The sequence below is a fragment of the Glycine max genome, chromosome 13, assembly GCF_000004515.6.
Source record: "Glycine max cultivar Williams 82 chromosome 13, Glycine_max_v4.0, whole genome shotgun sequence".
Taxonomy (NCBI): domain Eukaryota; kingdom Viridiplantae; phylum Streptophyta; class Magnoliopsida; order Fabales; family Fabaceae; genus Glycine; species Glycine max.
In genome coordinates, this window is record NC_038249.2 from 34226400 (window position 1) to 34240716 (window position 14317).

The 14317-nt window shown below is 30.9% G+C and overlaps 1 protein-coding gene across 2 annotated transcripts; it reads right to left on the reverse strand.

The window, feature by feature from the left end:
* Window positions 1–589: 589 nt before the first annotated feature.
* On the reverse strand, window positions 590–6488 carry LOC100783891 (protein SMG7L). 2 transcript variants are annotated; one of them, XM_014765802.3, is made up of 6 exons: window positions 6106–6488; window positions 4770–4886; window positions 4071–4673; window positions 3849–3971; window positions 3532–3734; window positions 590–2759 (listed from the first exon to the last, which is right to left on the reverse strand). In XM_014765802.3, exons 2-6 carry the CDS (start codon window positions 4827–4829, stop codon window positions 740–742), a joined length of 3009 nt encoding a protein of 1002 aa, XP_014621288.1. In that variant the 5' UTR covers window positions 4830–4886; window positions 6106–6488; the 3' UTR covers window positions 590–739. The 2 variants fall into 2 exon arrangements, with proteins under 2 accessions (XP_014621288.1, XP_006594589.1); XM_006594526.4 differs by having other exon boundaries at window positions 4770–4866; window positions 6106–6487.
* Between the last annotated feature and the right edge of the window lie 7829 nt (window positions 6489–14317).

Genomic DNA, 14317 nt, shown 5'->3' on the forward strand with positions numbered 1-14317 from the left:
AGAGAGTCAAAACCCAGTTACAAGATGGAATAAACAGGGAAGTCACAAAAGCCTAAAAAGATGCAGAAGAAAGTATAAACTCATTCACAACAGGAGCTAAAGCTTTGAAGATAACTGGTTTGACTTATGATACGTACGAGTATCTGATTCTATCTTCAAACAAACGTAGACGTCCAAATTTGTGCTTTCCTTCTTACCTTTCCTTTTTTTTGCATTTGCTAAATATTGACCTCACTTTTTATTTTATGTAAAATTACAGGTGGGATCAGGATTTAAAAAATTGTTTTTACTGCCATGGTTAAAGACATATGGCATCATTTACTTGGCTTTCCTAAGCCATAATTTTTGGATATAACATACTCAACCATAATTCTGGCATCATATATGTCTTTACAATTTATATCTCACCGTAGATAATCTCGTATATATCAGCAAACATGGCTAGTAACCTTGTTTTCAGAAATCATGTGTCCACTTCTAAGAATGACGATTTCCTCTTCTAACTATACATATTTTACATGCATATCCTAGAACAGATGATTAAGAAAAGAAGTGCAGATTTCCATGAGATAAAAACTGGAATGGAGGATACTTCATCCACTTTCTTTGGAGTTCCTCAATTCATTCAAGAAATGACCGAAACATCTCTATGCATATATGCACACGTCTTTCCTGTTTTGATGCTTGTTATGGAACCAAAGTGCACAAAAGTAAAAAAAAAAAGTTTCAGATAGAATTTCTAATTTCCCATGAATGTAGGCCCTCTGACATTAGGATCCGGCTGGAGTCGCCATTCCTTCTCCTTCAGACACTCTAATAGAGACTGTGGCTCATTCCTCGGGTCTGTCACTACACCACACGCATAAGGGGTTGGTCTTTGAAAATTGTTGTAGACACTTCCTTTGTGCTCACCAAAAGCAGACAAAAAACCTGGCTGCAATGGTGGGGGCCCTGGGGACTCCATATATGTGTACTGGTTAGATGGCAAAGGGTTGCTCCATCTATCAAATTGACCAAACCTGTAAGTATCATGATAGGGAACGTTCACATGATTACCAGGACCAGGACTATTCAAATGAGTGGGCTGCATGTAATTGTTAGTCCTTTCAGGTTTGTAATTTTCTCTGTACCAACGCAGCCATTCCGAAGAAGTCATTCTGCCAGGTGGTGTGTATCCACTTGATAGAACAGGAAATCTAGGATCATATCCATGTGGTCCATAAGTAGAACTCCAATCTGGATAACCACTTTTTGGTACTGAGTTGTCAGGAAATAATGGAGAAGATAAACTAGATTGTGCATCAGTAAACCATGCAGCATTATCAGGAAGTAATGGAGCAGAAGGTACTGGAAGGGAATATGTAGCAGAAGAGGAGTAATGGAAGTTTGAAGACTCAACCATTGAGCTTGTGACTGAATTCTCAGCTTTATTGATGGAAATACTGGCCAAGGATGAAGAAGCTATTTCCTCAATGGGCTGCAACCTGTGCTCACTAAGGCCATTTGTCCCATTGTTTCTGTTGTGGCTCAAGCTTCCTCTATCAAGGACCCAAGCATTGAGAGAAGGAGGGCCAGCAGAGATTGGGGCTTCGGAGAAAGTATGTGCATTTGATTCCCTTGTTGAAGATTCTTGCTGTTTGAATGATTTGTCACTCCTGAAATCCAAAATGCTGAATTCCCATGGATCACTTTGAGTTTGAGCTGGGTTTTGTGCCATAAGTAGAGAACTAGCACGGTGCAAACAATCATCGGACAGTAAGCTCTGGTTGTCCTTGTCTTTTGGTGTCATCTTGTCATCAGTAGAGATAGAGCAGTGTGATGGAGCTGAATTGTACCTTGTGAGAGGTCTGAAGAGAATAACTTCCTCTTCTTCCACTACAGAAGATTTTCCATTGGTGCTGGAGCTACTTAGATTATCCTTTACCATCCATTTACCCTGTTCTCCCGTGTCTTTGTTGGTTTGCTGATTAGGCTCTTCCAATTTTGTACTATGGCTGTTGGACTCCACATTTTTTGTTTCTTTCTTGTCATGATCTTGATCTGATCTAGCCAGATAAAATTTGTTTCCTAATTTATCACATGTAATCCACTTCTGCCAATTATTTGAACTGCTTGCTATCTTGATTGCTGCTTCTCGGATGCGCTCAGTACGCAATTCAATTCCACTTTCAAAGTTGTCTATGTGTTCCCAATTACCGCAAAAATCCAATGAGAGATATGAACAAGCTATAGGTACAAAGCCCCTTAACTCATAATCCTCCCAAAGAGGAGTTCTATCAAGATGCTTCTCGGTTTCCTTTTTGTCATCCTTTAGTTGATTTAGAAATTCAACAAACATTTCAAAAAAATAAGATATAGCTATTGTACTCTTTTGATCGGTTGCACATACTTCATGTATGCTTGAACACCACTCCACAAAAACTAGCACTGAGGGCAACAAGGGGCAATGTATCAAAGAACTAGCCTTTAGGCATCTTTCAATGAAACGTCCCATCAAGCTGAATGCAGCAGTTAATGCCAGTTGCATTAACTGTCCATCATTTTTGTTTTCTGATTCATCTTTTCCAAGTTTATCAATCAGATTCGTTAGGGAAAATATGAGAACAGAAACTACTTGTATAGCTCGGAAAGGACCTCTTCTGGCTAAATCCATTTGACTATAGGATTCCAACATGGTCTTTAGTTCTGTATCTTCTAGCTCCATCGTTTTATCCAACTCTCCAATTGTAGATGCCAACGCAATAGAGAATTCCTCTAAACTGTTTCAAGAGATAAGGGGTAAACGACATCAGAAATTCAGAACACATAATAAAAGGAGCTAAAAGTACACATTAATCTAAATTATATGAGTAATTTGTTGACTTGAACAATTTGGTCTGGCACAGTCTGGCATAAACTAACAATGTAGGCATATGATGACACTACTTTGAATAAAGACATAATACTCAAAAGCATTATATGGAATCCAATGTCTACGTTTGTCATCTCAAAATCAACTACAAAATTTCTTCAGCTGTGCAGCTTAACTGCTCATTGGTGCTTCAGACGATACAGGCCCAGAATCAGTTTCTTCTTTAAACCTCTTAACCAGCTCATAACTCTGAAGAGCAACTAGATTTCTAAATATTTTGGACTGCCAACGACAAAAGTACTTATTCTCCATCTTATTTATAAGTAACATGCATGCAGCAATAATCAGTGCAATTAGAAACCTATCATCAGTATCTTTCTTTTGAGGTAGAGAAGGTGTAAAATAGAAAAGCTCTTTATATGATACTCGAAACATAAAATGTATTCACACACAAGGAAATGTAAATACTAACTACTTTGAGGTGACTTGAAACCCTATGCAATAAATTAGTTATTAACTGTGAACTCAATACATGTGTTCAAGAAGAAATACTAGTCAAGGATACTGTGAATATGAAAGACTCAATTTGACAACAAGAGGGAAATACAAGGAATAAAAAAAGGCAAGGCAAAATGCCAAGAACATTTTGAAACAAAATGAAATGAATCCAAGATATATACCTTGACGATATGAAGAGGAAGCTTATTGTTCTGACCACAAGAGACCATAACTTTTTTAAATGACTACTTTTGCCTTCAAACTTGTTGCAGTTTGAGCTATCATCTTCCCATTGCACCTTGGTCTCTTCACCAATTCTTCGAGAAGGTTTCAAGAAATCTAAACAGATTTTGCTGGAAACATATTCCAGAGGAGATGACCTGTTCTGCAAGATCATTAATAGAGACACTTGAGAAGATGAAAGTATAAGAAGCTTAGAAACATTGAACAATAGATAGAATGAATTGCAGTGTATCAAAGAGCCTTAATATCATATTACCTTCTCAAACAACAAGATAAGATTGTTCCAGGCATCAGGAAAAGGTTCTTTAACAGCTAAACTTCTTACACAGTGGTAAAGAGCAAGAAATTCATCACCAATATATGTTGCCAGTACAGCCAACTGCAAATAAACAAGGTTATCATAATTTGAAGAAAAAAAACACAAATAAATGATAAAAGTTTCTATTATGCAACGCTGCAATTGATAAGAAACATTTACCTGATTTTGCGGGTTACCACTGTCTGGCCAAATCCTTGTTGCTTCCAAATAATGGGCAGCAGCAACTGACCAATTATGATTTTGAGTATCAGGGTTTTCACATTGTTGTTTGTACCTGGCAAGATCCCCCATACAAACTAAGCAGCGATGACATAAATACTCGCATTTCTCCATGACATCTGGTTCAACAGAGGCAGAGTTCCAACCCTTTTTATAAAATAAAGCCTCTACTGGGACTCCATAATGTTTTCTAAGTTTTACAATCAGAGTTTGGTAAAACTCAACAGCCTCAGTCAGAAATATCTTGAATAACTTTAAATTATTGCCACTGTCTCCCTGCACAGCACGATTTTGTGGCATTCCTGATTTTTTGCTCTCCACATTACCAGAGGTTTTCTTTATTATTTTGCGAAATTCATCAATATGCTTATAGTGCAGCTTCCACAAAGAATATTCAACATCCTGAAGTTCTGAGAACATGTGATTACTCAAGATTATTCTCTCATAACTAGACCGGACCCTGTGGTACAAGTCTTGAGCATCAGAGTGCAAAAGGCCTTTGGAATGGATCAATGCCCACAACTGCTTTTCAGAATTCCCAATCTGAAAAAATGAACATTACACAGTTGAAAGGATATCAATTAAGTTACATTTCCCAGACCTAATGCATAAAAAGGAATGATAGTTTCAGAAAGTCACCTCTGAGACAACTTTTTCTTCATTATGAATTCCAGGCAAATGAGATGGATTGGTTGCCATGATCGAAACTGAAGGGCTTCCTTCAAAGGTGATGCATCTGCTTAGCACAAACCAGACCTATTAGTAAGTAGTGTCATTCTTGGTACAAGGATAGGGGAAAATTTTCAAAAACTAACCGCACAATATGAATATAAAAATGTTAATCAGCAGCATGGTTGAAAGTCTGGATATAAGGAAGCCAGAATCACACATATGAAATTTAGTTCCAATGCTAAAATATAAATTTCTAGAGCATTGATGTTCTATTCAATGTATCCATGGAAATTTTTGTCATCGCAACTTGGATGAACTTTTGTAGATCAATGACTGTGGTCAATGCAACCATTGATGCAATTGCTCCCCCTTATTTAATGCAATACATGGCCACCATTATATGAAGTATATACTTCTGTCATGTGATTTTTATTAAATTCTAATATGAGCAGAGTAAGTTCTTTATATTGTGAGAACAAAGCACACTAGACTCCAATGTTCATTTCAACATCAAGCAAAATTTAATGACTGAAAAAATGGGTAGATCGAAAGGAGTTTTAAGAGAAAAGGTCAGTTTTGCGTCCTTTTGAAAAGGAGAAAGAAAAATTCAAGGATGCGCAAGAGAAAAAATAATATAAAATAAGCAAAAAAAAAAAAGGGACTAGCCCCTGAATTTTCCACCTCAAATTTCAAGGGATACCAAACCGACAAAAAGGATAACAGACAATTAAGCACATGATACCAGGAGCTTAAGTACTTTTTCTTTTTTTTACATTCAGAGAAAACACGCATCCTAAATATAATAACTAACTCTAAGGTTGTGATCTATGCAGACTACTTCTTAAGGAAAGAAACGACAGTGACCTTATTTGAGCAGAACATACTCATCATCTTTGAGAATAAGTACATATATATGAAATAATTCAGGACCAGAGATAACCATGTTTGAGAAAAAGAAAGTAAGAGAATACAAAAATAGCTAAGTATGAATTTTTTGAGAATTAAAGTATCAATCAGACTAGCATAGCAGTTTTCTACCTCCCCAATATCCATACTACACACTAGAACACAACATAAGGGGCAAACATGCGAGAACAACAAAGTTTTTGGGAGTTGCAAGTTTCAAACTCATATCAGAACTGAATTGATGAAATTAAACTGGCAATAATAAGAAAAAACACCCACATCAACGAAGGACGGAGATAATAAACAAAGCAAAACAAAAAGATTTTGTTATCCTTTAAGGTAAATTAAGCAACTACGCACTGAAAATGAAGGCTAGAATTTAGAAAGCAAAGATTACCAAATGAAGAAGATATTCATGGGTGAAAAACTGTAGCAGCAACAAATGAAGCAGAAAGTGAAAGCTTTGAGAGAGAGGAACATGGAAGCGGAGAAGGGAAGAAGCAAGAAGAGTTGGACCACTTGCTGGGGTTTCAGTTGTGAAACAGACAAAGTAAAAAGGTAGGATTATGATGAGGAGATTGAATACAAGACAACAATCTTAACCATATTCTGGCTTTTCATATTGTTTTTTTTTTCTTTCTACTTGGCACAAGAAAAATGTAAAACGAATAAAATAAAGTGTTTTATCATCATCATCTATTTCTATGACTAAATATGAAGGATCACTTGGTGAACCAAGACAAACTATCTGTGTGCATCTTGGAACACAATGACTTGTAGTGATTCACGATATACAATACATGATCAATTGAGCAAAAGTTCAATAACTTAGTAACACACATTTTACATCAGATTAAACACATCTCAATTTCCTATAATTCACCCAAAAAAAAAAACATATCAATTTCCTACTACTATTGGAAAACAAGAAAGTAAAGTACGATATTATAGGAATCAAAAGCTTAAGTATTATATAAGTAAAAAGTAACATTCATAAATTTAAGTTTTAAGATTTTAAATTAAAATATATTATTATGTTTATTTATATAATTGCTCATGTTTAAAATTTTCTAGTTTACTCTACTCACTTGCTATTGCTCACCTACGTAAATCGTTTTCAGAGAAATAATAAGAGCTTTATTTTATTTTATTTTTACATAACCCTTTAATATTACTCAAAGTAGTGTATATACACTGTCCAAGAAATTTTCCTCCCAAAAGTTTTAGGGACAATCATGTAACGTCAATTGCATAAAAAAGTAACAAAATTTTTAAATTTTAAATACAATTAAAAATTAAAAATACAATTAAGTGACTGATTTGATTCATTAATGTAATTAAAATTGTAAAATTTGAATTACAATTCATTAACTATTGATTTAAAATATAAAATTAATTCATATTTTCTATTTAAAATATATATTATAATAATGTATCTTTTCTTTTATTACTTAAAGTAATATACACTATAAAAAACTTCTCCCTCAAAAGTTTTAGGGACAATTATATAATTTCAATTGCATAAAAAAGGACAACAAAGATTTAAAAATTAAAACACAAATAAAATTAACAAAATTTAAAATACAATTAAATGATTGATTTATGTAATTAATAACAGTAACATTTGAAATACAATTATTAAATGTTAAGATATTAGTTATGTCAAAAAAATGATTCTGAACACTAGAATCTTCCCATGACTAACTGTTTTAAGTGTGGTATTGAGACTTATGTCTAAGACGGTACACAATCATTCACTCTCGAGTCTAAAGGGAAAAGAAACTAAGTTCTACATAATTGGTGGCGGTCGAGCCCATAGGTTATTGATTAAAATCTTGAGCCTGATCTAAATATGGGATTGTGAGAGGATATAACAATAATTATTTTAAAATTCATATTTGTAATATATAGTTTTTTAATTCATTCACGGTGTAAAATTATATTTTTATACCGACAATTATCAAAAGTAATCTCAAATAATAATGTCAGCCAATCAATTATCCGAATTGAAGTAGATTTAGTTAGTCCATACTGTTAACTCAAATCTCAATATCTTCAATGACACAAACGTTCTACCAAAGCTGAAACCAATTGACAAAGAAGGCTCGAACTATAGCATCACAATTCGAATAAAAGCGACAAATTAGTACTAATCAACAACAAGCGGTCGGATCGGGTCGGATTTTGCCTACTCCACCCTTGCTCTCCATACTCCCAAAATCTATGGAGAGTGTAGATTTATCTATTTTTATTTTTTATAAAATGAAAAATATAATTTTAAATAATAATTATAATATATTTTTAGATGATAATATAAACTTATCCTCGAACCCTGAAACTCATGATAAGTTATACATTAACATAAAATAAAATAATTTTATGTTATCGTCAATTATAAATATAATAAATTTATTATTTTCTATAATAATTATCTTAAATACTATCATACTAACAATAGTTTTATTAACTCAGATAATATAATTTTTTCTAACTTAAAAGTTAAAAAACTATACTTTGCGTTAAGCCTAATACATTTAGTTAATTATTTACTCATGAATTTTTAAAGAATTTACTAAACTCCACATAAAAGCGTGATCTTATGTTTAATTTCTACCGTTAAAAAAAACTCACACGAATGGTTAGCTCAATTCTAAATGTTAAAAAAATTGGTAATAAAAATTTTAAATAGAAATATTTCACCTATTAATTTTCTTATTAGTTTAACATATATGAATAATATTTGTTCACGGATAATTTCCCTATAAATGATTAAATAAACTTTTATTTTTTGTTTATTTAGATATATTTAAAAAAAATGATTTGATATTTAACTAATTATCTCTTATTAAATCAGTTTATTTTAAGATAAATTGATATTTTTAATTGTGATTTCATACATAAGTTAAGGATGAATTCTTGATTAAATAAAATTTTATAGTTTACCATGACATTTTCAATGATCTAATTTTACGTCACATTGCCACGTCACAAAGGTTTGACTGCACATGTGTGCATGATCGACTGGTCGTGCTGAAGGGTAGTTGGAAGGTTATGAATTCAATTCAATTTCCAAATACTCTTCTCCTACACTGAAGAATGTCTTTATGTGAGTGCCTGAATCCCAAGACTTATTACAACTTACGTAAAGAGTGATAAATTGAAGTAGCATGATGTGTTTTATTTAAATAATATATGCAAAAAATTTAAAATAAATGTTAAATTACAGCATATTTACATATAATTTTTATACTATTATTTAATTACAAATAATTATATATAACAAATTTATATAAAAAATTTAATTAGTTGATAATATAAAAATTCAATTCTCATTCTGCTCAACTATATGAGAAAGAAAGAGTATTTGCTAACAAAAATCTACTTCTATCATTATCATTATCATATAAAAATCCAAACGGTGAATTCTTTTCCATGGCTGACTGTTGCAAAAAGAGTTATATATAGTATAGCAATATTTTTTCTTTTGATTGATCTTTCCTCTTTATTTCAATGTTTATGCCACCAAAATATCTTCGCATTTAATTAACGCTTCAGATAAACATAAACTTTTGACTGGCGTTTTGATTGTCTAAAAGAAAAATAAATTACTTGGTCAAGTTAAAACTTACACGCTTTATCTTAATTACCCGTCTGAATAGATCCAAAGAAAAACTACCAAACTGAATTTTAAACGCATACATTTGTTAATTACTTTAGATTTATTTTTATATATATTCGTTATCTGATTATAGTTAAAAGTAAGTTATTTCTTATACACTTAAACTTTGATTCTTCCACATAGGTATATATATGGCAGAGATGTGAGCCATTGATGGAAGTGTGTAGAAAGAATTATCCGTACGGAAAAGCAAACCACGCGTAGCATGCCTTTGTGTTCATGATCATCAGCATAATCATCTCACCAATTTGGGGGTTAGTTAATATGATAATATCCCAACCCAAATTCTAGTGATCACATGAGTTTGGTTAAGAAGGATGGAGACACAAACTAAATTAAAAGAGCACTAACTTGGATTATAAAACATTTTCTATGAATATAACATTGATGGATAGAGACGTTAGGGCTGGGGGGGCCTACGTAGTTGTTGTTTGGTTAGTGCTTTGATATCCGTTTCATGGCAGAATTCAAAGTTGATATTATTCATGAACTTAACATGTTCCAGGGTCCCACTTGTCTCGTCTCCATCCTACAGCAAGTGCTTATGATTGAGGTGATCATCTCTGCTAAAGAAGATGGAAATACCATGCTCTTTGAATATTGTGAATTGTTATGGTCTTTTAATTTGATCTCATAGCATAGAAATTAATTTGAAGGGACCAATCAAAGAACTGAAAGAAGCCAGAGGGTAGCTTCCTCGCCTTCTTCAGTGATTTGCAATTAATTTTGTAGTAATTATTTAGATGCATGCTACGTCAGCTGCATTGGTTATATTGTCTATCATTTGAATCTTTTACTATAAAAAAGAGTGGCATTTGCTAACAAATAAACTTTTATCTAATTTGGTCAAAGTAGCTTATCAAACACAATACTACGGATCTATATTAATTATATGATTCATTAATTTTCTATACATAACAATACGATATATTAAAATAACGTTTGATGTTGATAATGAATATTATCCTTTTCTTTTTATTTGAATACTCAAGAAGATAACACATAAATTAAAAAAGAAATGTAATAAGTATGTTGATTTATATTAAAATTATTTTTAATTAACTTTCTAATATGATATTTACTATTATTCATTTGTCATTTATATTAAGTATATGAAATATTCAAGATTAGATAAAGACAATTTTAAACAATAAAGTAGTAATTAATATCATGTTAATATTTTTCTTATAATATGAATTTTGATCTAATTCAATTTTATAAAATTAATTTGAAAGAAAAATATATGTGAGAACAAAATTTTATTTTGGTTGGATTTCATCGTTGTCAGAATGAAAAATTTAGCAATACCTATTGTTCGATTAAGGAAGATTTGTTGGTGTTTGAGCAAACGGATTTTAGAACTGTACTTATTTGTTAGAAAGCCTTAAACAACTTTCTAACGTAATCGAGTGTGGTATATTTCTATATCCTTTAATTTAATGGGCGGATATATAATTTTATACAAGTGTTCAGTTGCTGATGTACCACCTGGATGATATCTACGATCTCTCATTTGGAGTCTACCCATTTCATAATAGTAATGAAAATAATGCTATAATCTTACGAGGTTAACAAATTTCACAAGCATGACGTGGCCTAAAATAACCTAAACAACTTTGTTGACATTAATTTGCAGATGAAAATGCAATTTTATTTGTGTCCTACTTATATAACGTTACTGTTAAATTCACGAAGCTTATTTATGATACACATGACAAGATAAGAATTTATTGTATAAGGTTTAGTGAAAGTATAATTTTTTCTTCAAAAAATAAATTAAAAATTTTATATATTACAATCACAAATAACTTCTTATACTTTTCTTCATTTAAATCATCTTACTTGCATGTAGTACATGCTAGCTTAATCCTTTTATTTGTCCAAAAAAGAAGCTAAATCCTTTATATTAACTTACCATATATATAACGTGTCCAATGAACCATAAACGTGAAGTGTTAAATGGGTTTGACACGCATATTTCTATAATTCTATGTCACTCTTGAATGGAAATTTATCAGAGGTCAGATGGAAGTTTAATTTCAGTGTAGAGTGCACAAATATCCTACGTACAAAGTGAAGATGCTAATTAACTTAATTAGTCGCCAAAGATGAATTTTTGACCCAAGTTGTGGTTAACGTTGGAGAATAAATTCTTCCTTACCCTTCCAGAATGTTGTGAATTATCAATTTGTATTAAATTAAAGGCTTGGCTTAGGTACCTATTACCCATAAATGCATGATGTGGCAGAATACACTTTTTGATTGTTTTTCACTCGCGTCCTTCACACCTTTGTTAAGATTTCCACCGTTATTGGGGAATCCTAGGTTACATGTTAACTAGCTGCGCGGTGATTGAGATATGCAGCAAGAGAAAGTGTTGACAAACTCAGAAGCACAATACTACAATACTATAAAAAGGAAGAATAAATAATCAATTTGATCTTTAAAATACTATTATTTCTCCTAAATTATCTCTAAAATGAAAAAAATATTTTTTCTTAATATTAGATGTTATAATAAATAATCTCTTAATATTGAAAAATCTTTAAAGTTAATCCCTAAATGTTATAGACACTAAATTTATTTATAGATATTTTTAAAGATATGTTTATAAATATTTAATTCTTAAGGAATTGCTTATGCAATTCTATTACTTTAAGAATCATTTAAAAAATAATAAGACTTAATGAATTAAATTAGTGACTTATTCTAGGAAGGGAGAAAACACCATGACAAAACTAGAAGTAGGGGGGGCGGGGTTAAAGTGAATTAGACTTTCAGGCCAATCTGTTTAACATGTTTTTGTGTGACAAGTTGAGGTTTTGTCTACACATATGTAACTAGGAAATAGGGTATGGTGAACTGGGTTTGGTTAATCGTGATTTTTTTTTCTCTCTTTTAAAAAAAATTAATTAATATAGTTATTATATTAATAATATTTTATTATTATGTTTTTATTTTATTTAGAATATTTTAAATAACAAATAATATATATATATATATATATGAATGTATGTTTGGATTTTATATTTTTATTTTTAATGGGTTGATTCAGTAATTCTCCGTCCTACTTCCTCTTTTTTTGACAAGTCAATTGTTAAAGTATGACAAGGGTTTTCAATCCGTTTCATTAAAAGTGAGTTTGCTTGCTTTACCTCATCCCGTTTTTGTCTAGTTAATGGAATGATAGGGCAACGGAAGGATCCATTTTATCACTCATAACTAAAAGAGACATACTAAAAAAGTTGTGTTGCTGATTGGGCCTTTAGACAAACTCAATATAATTGGCATTACTCTCAAGTCTCAAACATTACTAAATTTATATGTTTTCAAATAATTATTTTGATTTTCATAAAATGTCCTTTACAAAGTTGCGTTTAAATATCTTTAATTATATAAATATGATTTTTTTAATCTATTATAAACAAATTATTGAATTTTACTTTTTTAAATTTTAAAACTTGTTGATATTATTTAATAGAACATAACATATATCTAAATATGATTATTTTAAATGTATTATATCAAATGATTATCTTAATAAGTACATGTTGGAAAATTATTTTTCTTTTTCGTGAGGATATATAGGTTAAGGTTCCAACTAAATAATCGAACTGTTGAGTGTAGCTTTTTAGTTACTGTATCAACTCTTTGAATTGGTTATTTTCAAATAAAACTTCTGTTAAAAAATAAATAAAAGAAAAAAAAAATCACCTACATCGGCTGGTGAGTGGTGAGTATTCTTTGTTTATTTATTTATCTTGTCCTTGGTGAGGAAAAAAGATGAAGAAACAATTTTCCATGATTACTTGGGTAGAGTTTTGGACAAGGCCCATGAACCCATGTTGGTTGTCCAATTGACCTTTGGATCAACTGGTTACTGTTTATGATCTGTAAGTACAAACCAAAATAGGAAAATTGGTGAGGGGCAAATGGCCAGCACATGTGCAGTCCAACCTTAATCAAACAATTGTCAGAGGGAGTGATTGGCAGCAGAAAGTTTTTAATTTTTCTAGGATACTATGTTGGGAAACTATGATTTTTATATTTGATATGTAGTTAATAAAAAAAATTCTTAGAAAATTATGAATGAATTTTAGCTCACTTTTTGAAAAAAAACATTTTCAAGGAGAGGAGAGTTGGGAATCCAAGTTTCCTGATTGGAGGAAAAGTTTTAATTATGTAAAAATGATTATGTTATTCTTTTTTGTAATTACAAATTAGAATCCGTCATGATCTTGTTTATCCAAAATTTTCGGTCTTCACTATTGTTATATTTTGTTTATGGTATATTTTATTTTTCATATTTCTACACTTTTAGGTGTTTTTCATGTCTAAAGTTTTTATATTAATTTGGCATTGTTATTGTTAAAGATTACATGATATAAATAATTTGTATTTATTTTTTTTATTGTGGTACCAATTTTGACGACTGGAATTAATGATTGACTTCTATAATGTGATTTTATGAATACAGAGACAAAAACAATAATAAAAAATTTTAAAATTATTGAGGAGATGATTTAATTATTTTTTAATAAAGGACATATTTGTAAATAATACTTATATACCCAAGAAAATTATAATGTAATAAAACACGAAAATATTTATTTCTTATGAAATATATTAATTATAATCAATTACGTATTTCTAATAATCATGATTTTCAATAATCAAGTTTTCCAAAAATTATAATGTTTAAATATTTAAAAACTTTTCAACTAACAAACCTTCCGTGATATTTTCAGACTTTTGGAAAAAATATAGGAAGCACATAACCTTTGAAGACCAAAAGTCAATTTTAGAACTAAATTCGGCAAACCAGTACTTATTGACAGTTAGGCTAACAAATTATGCATTTCAATTCTTTGCAGATGAGCATGCATGCCATGGCAGACATGTTTGTTAATAAGAAATATTGTTGACAATG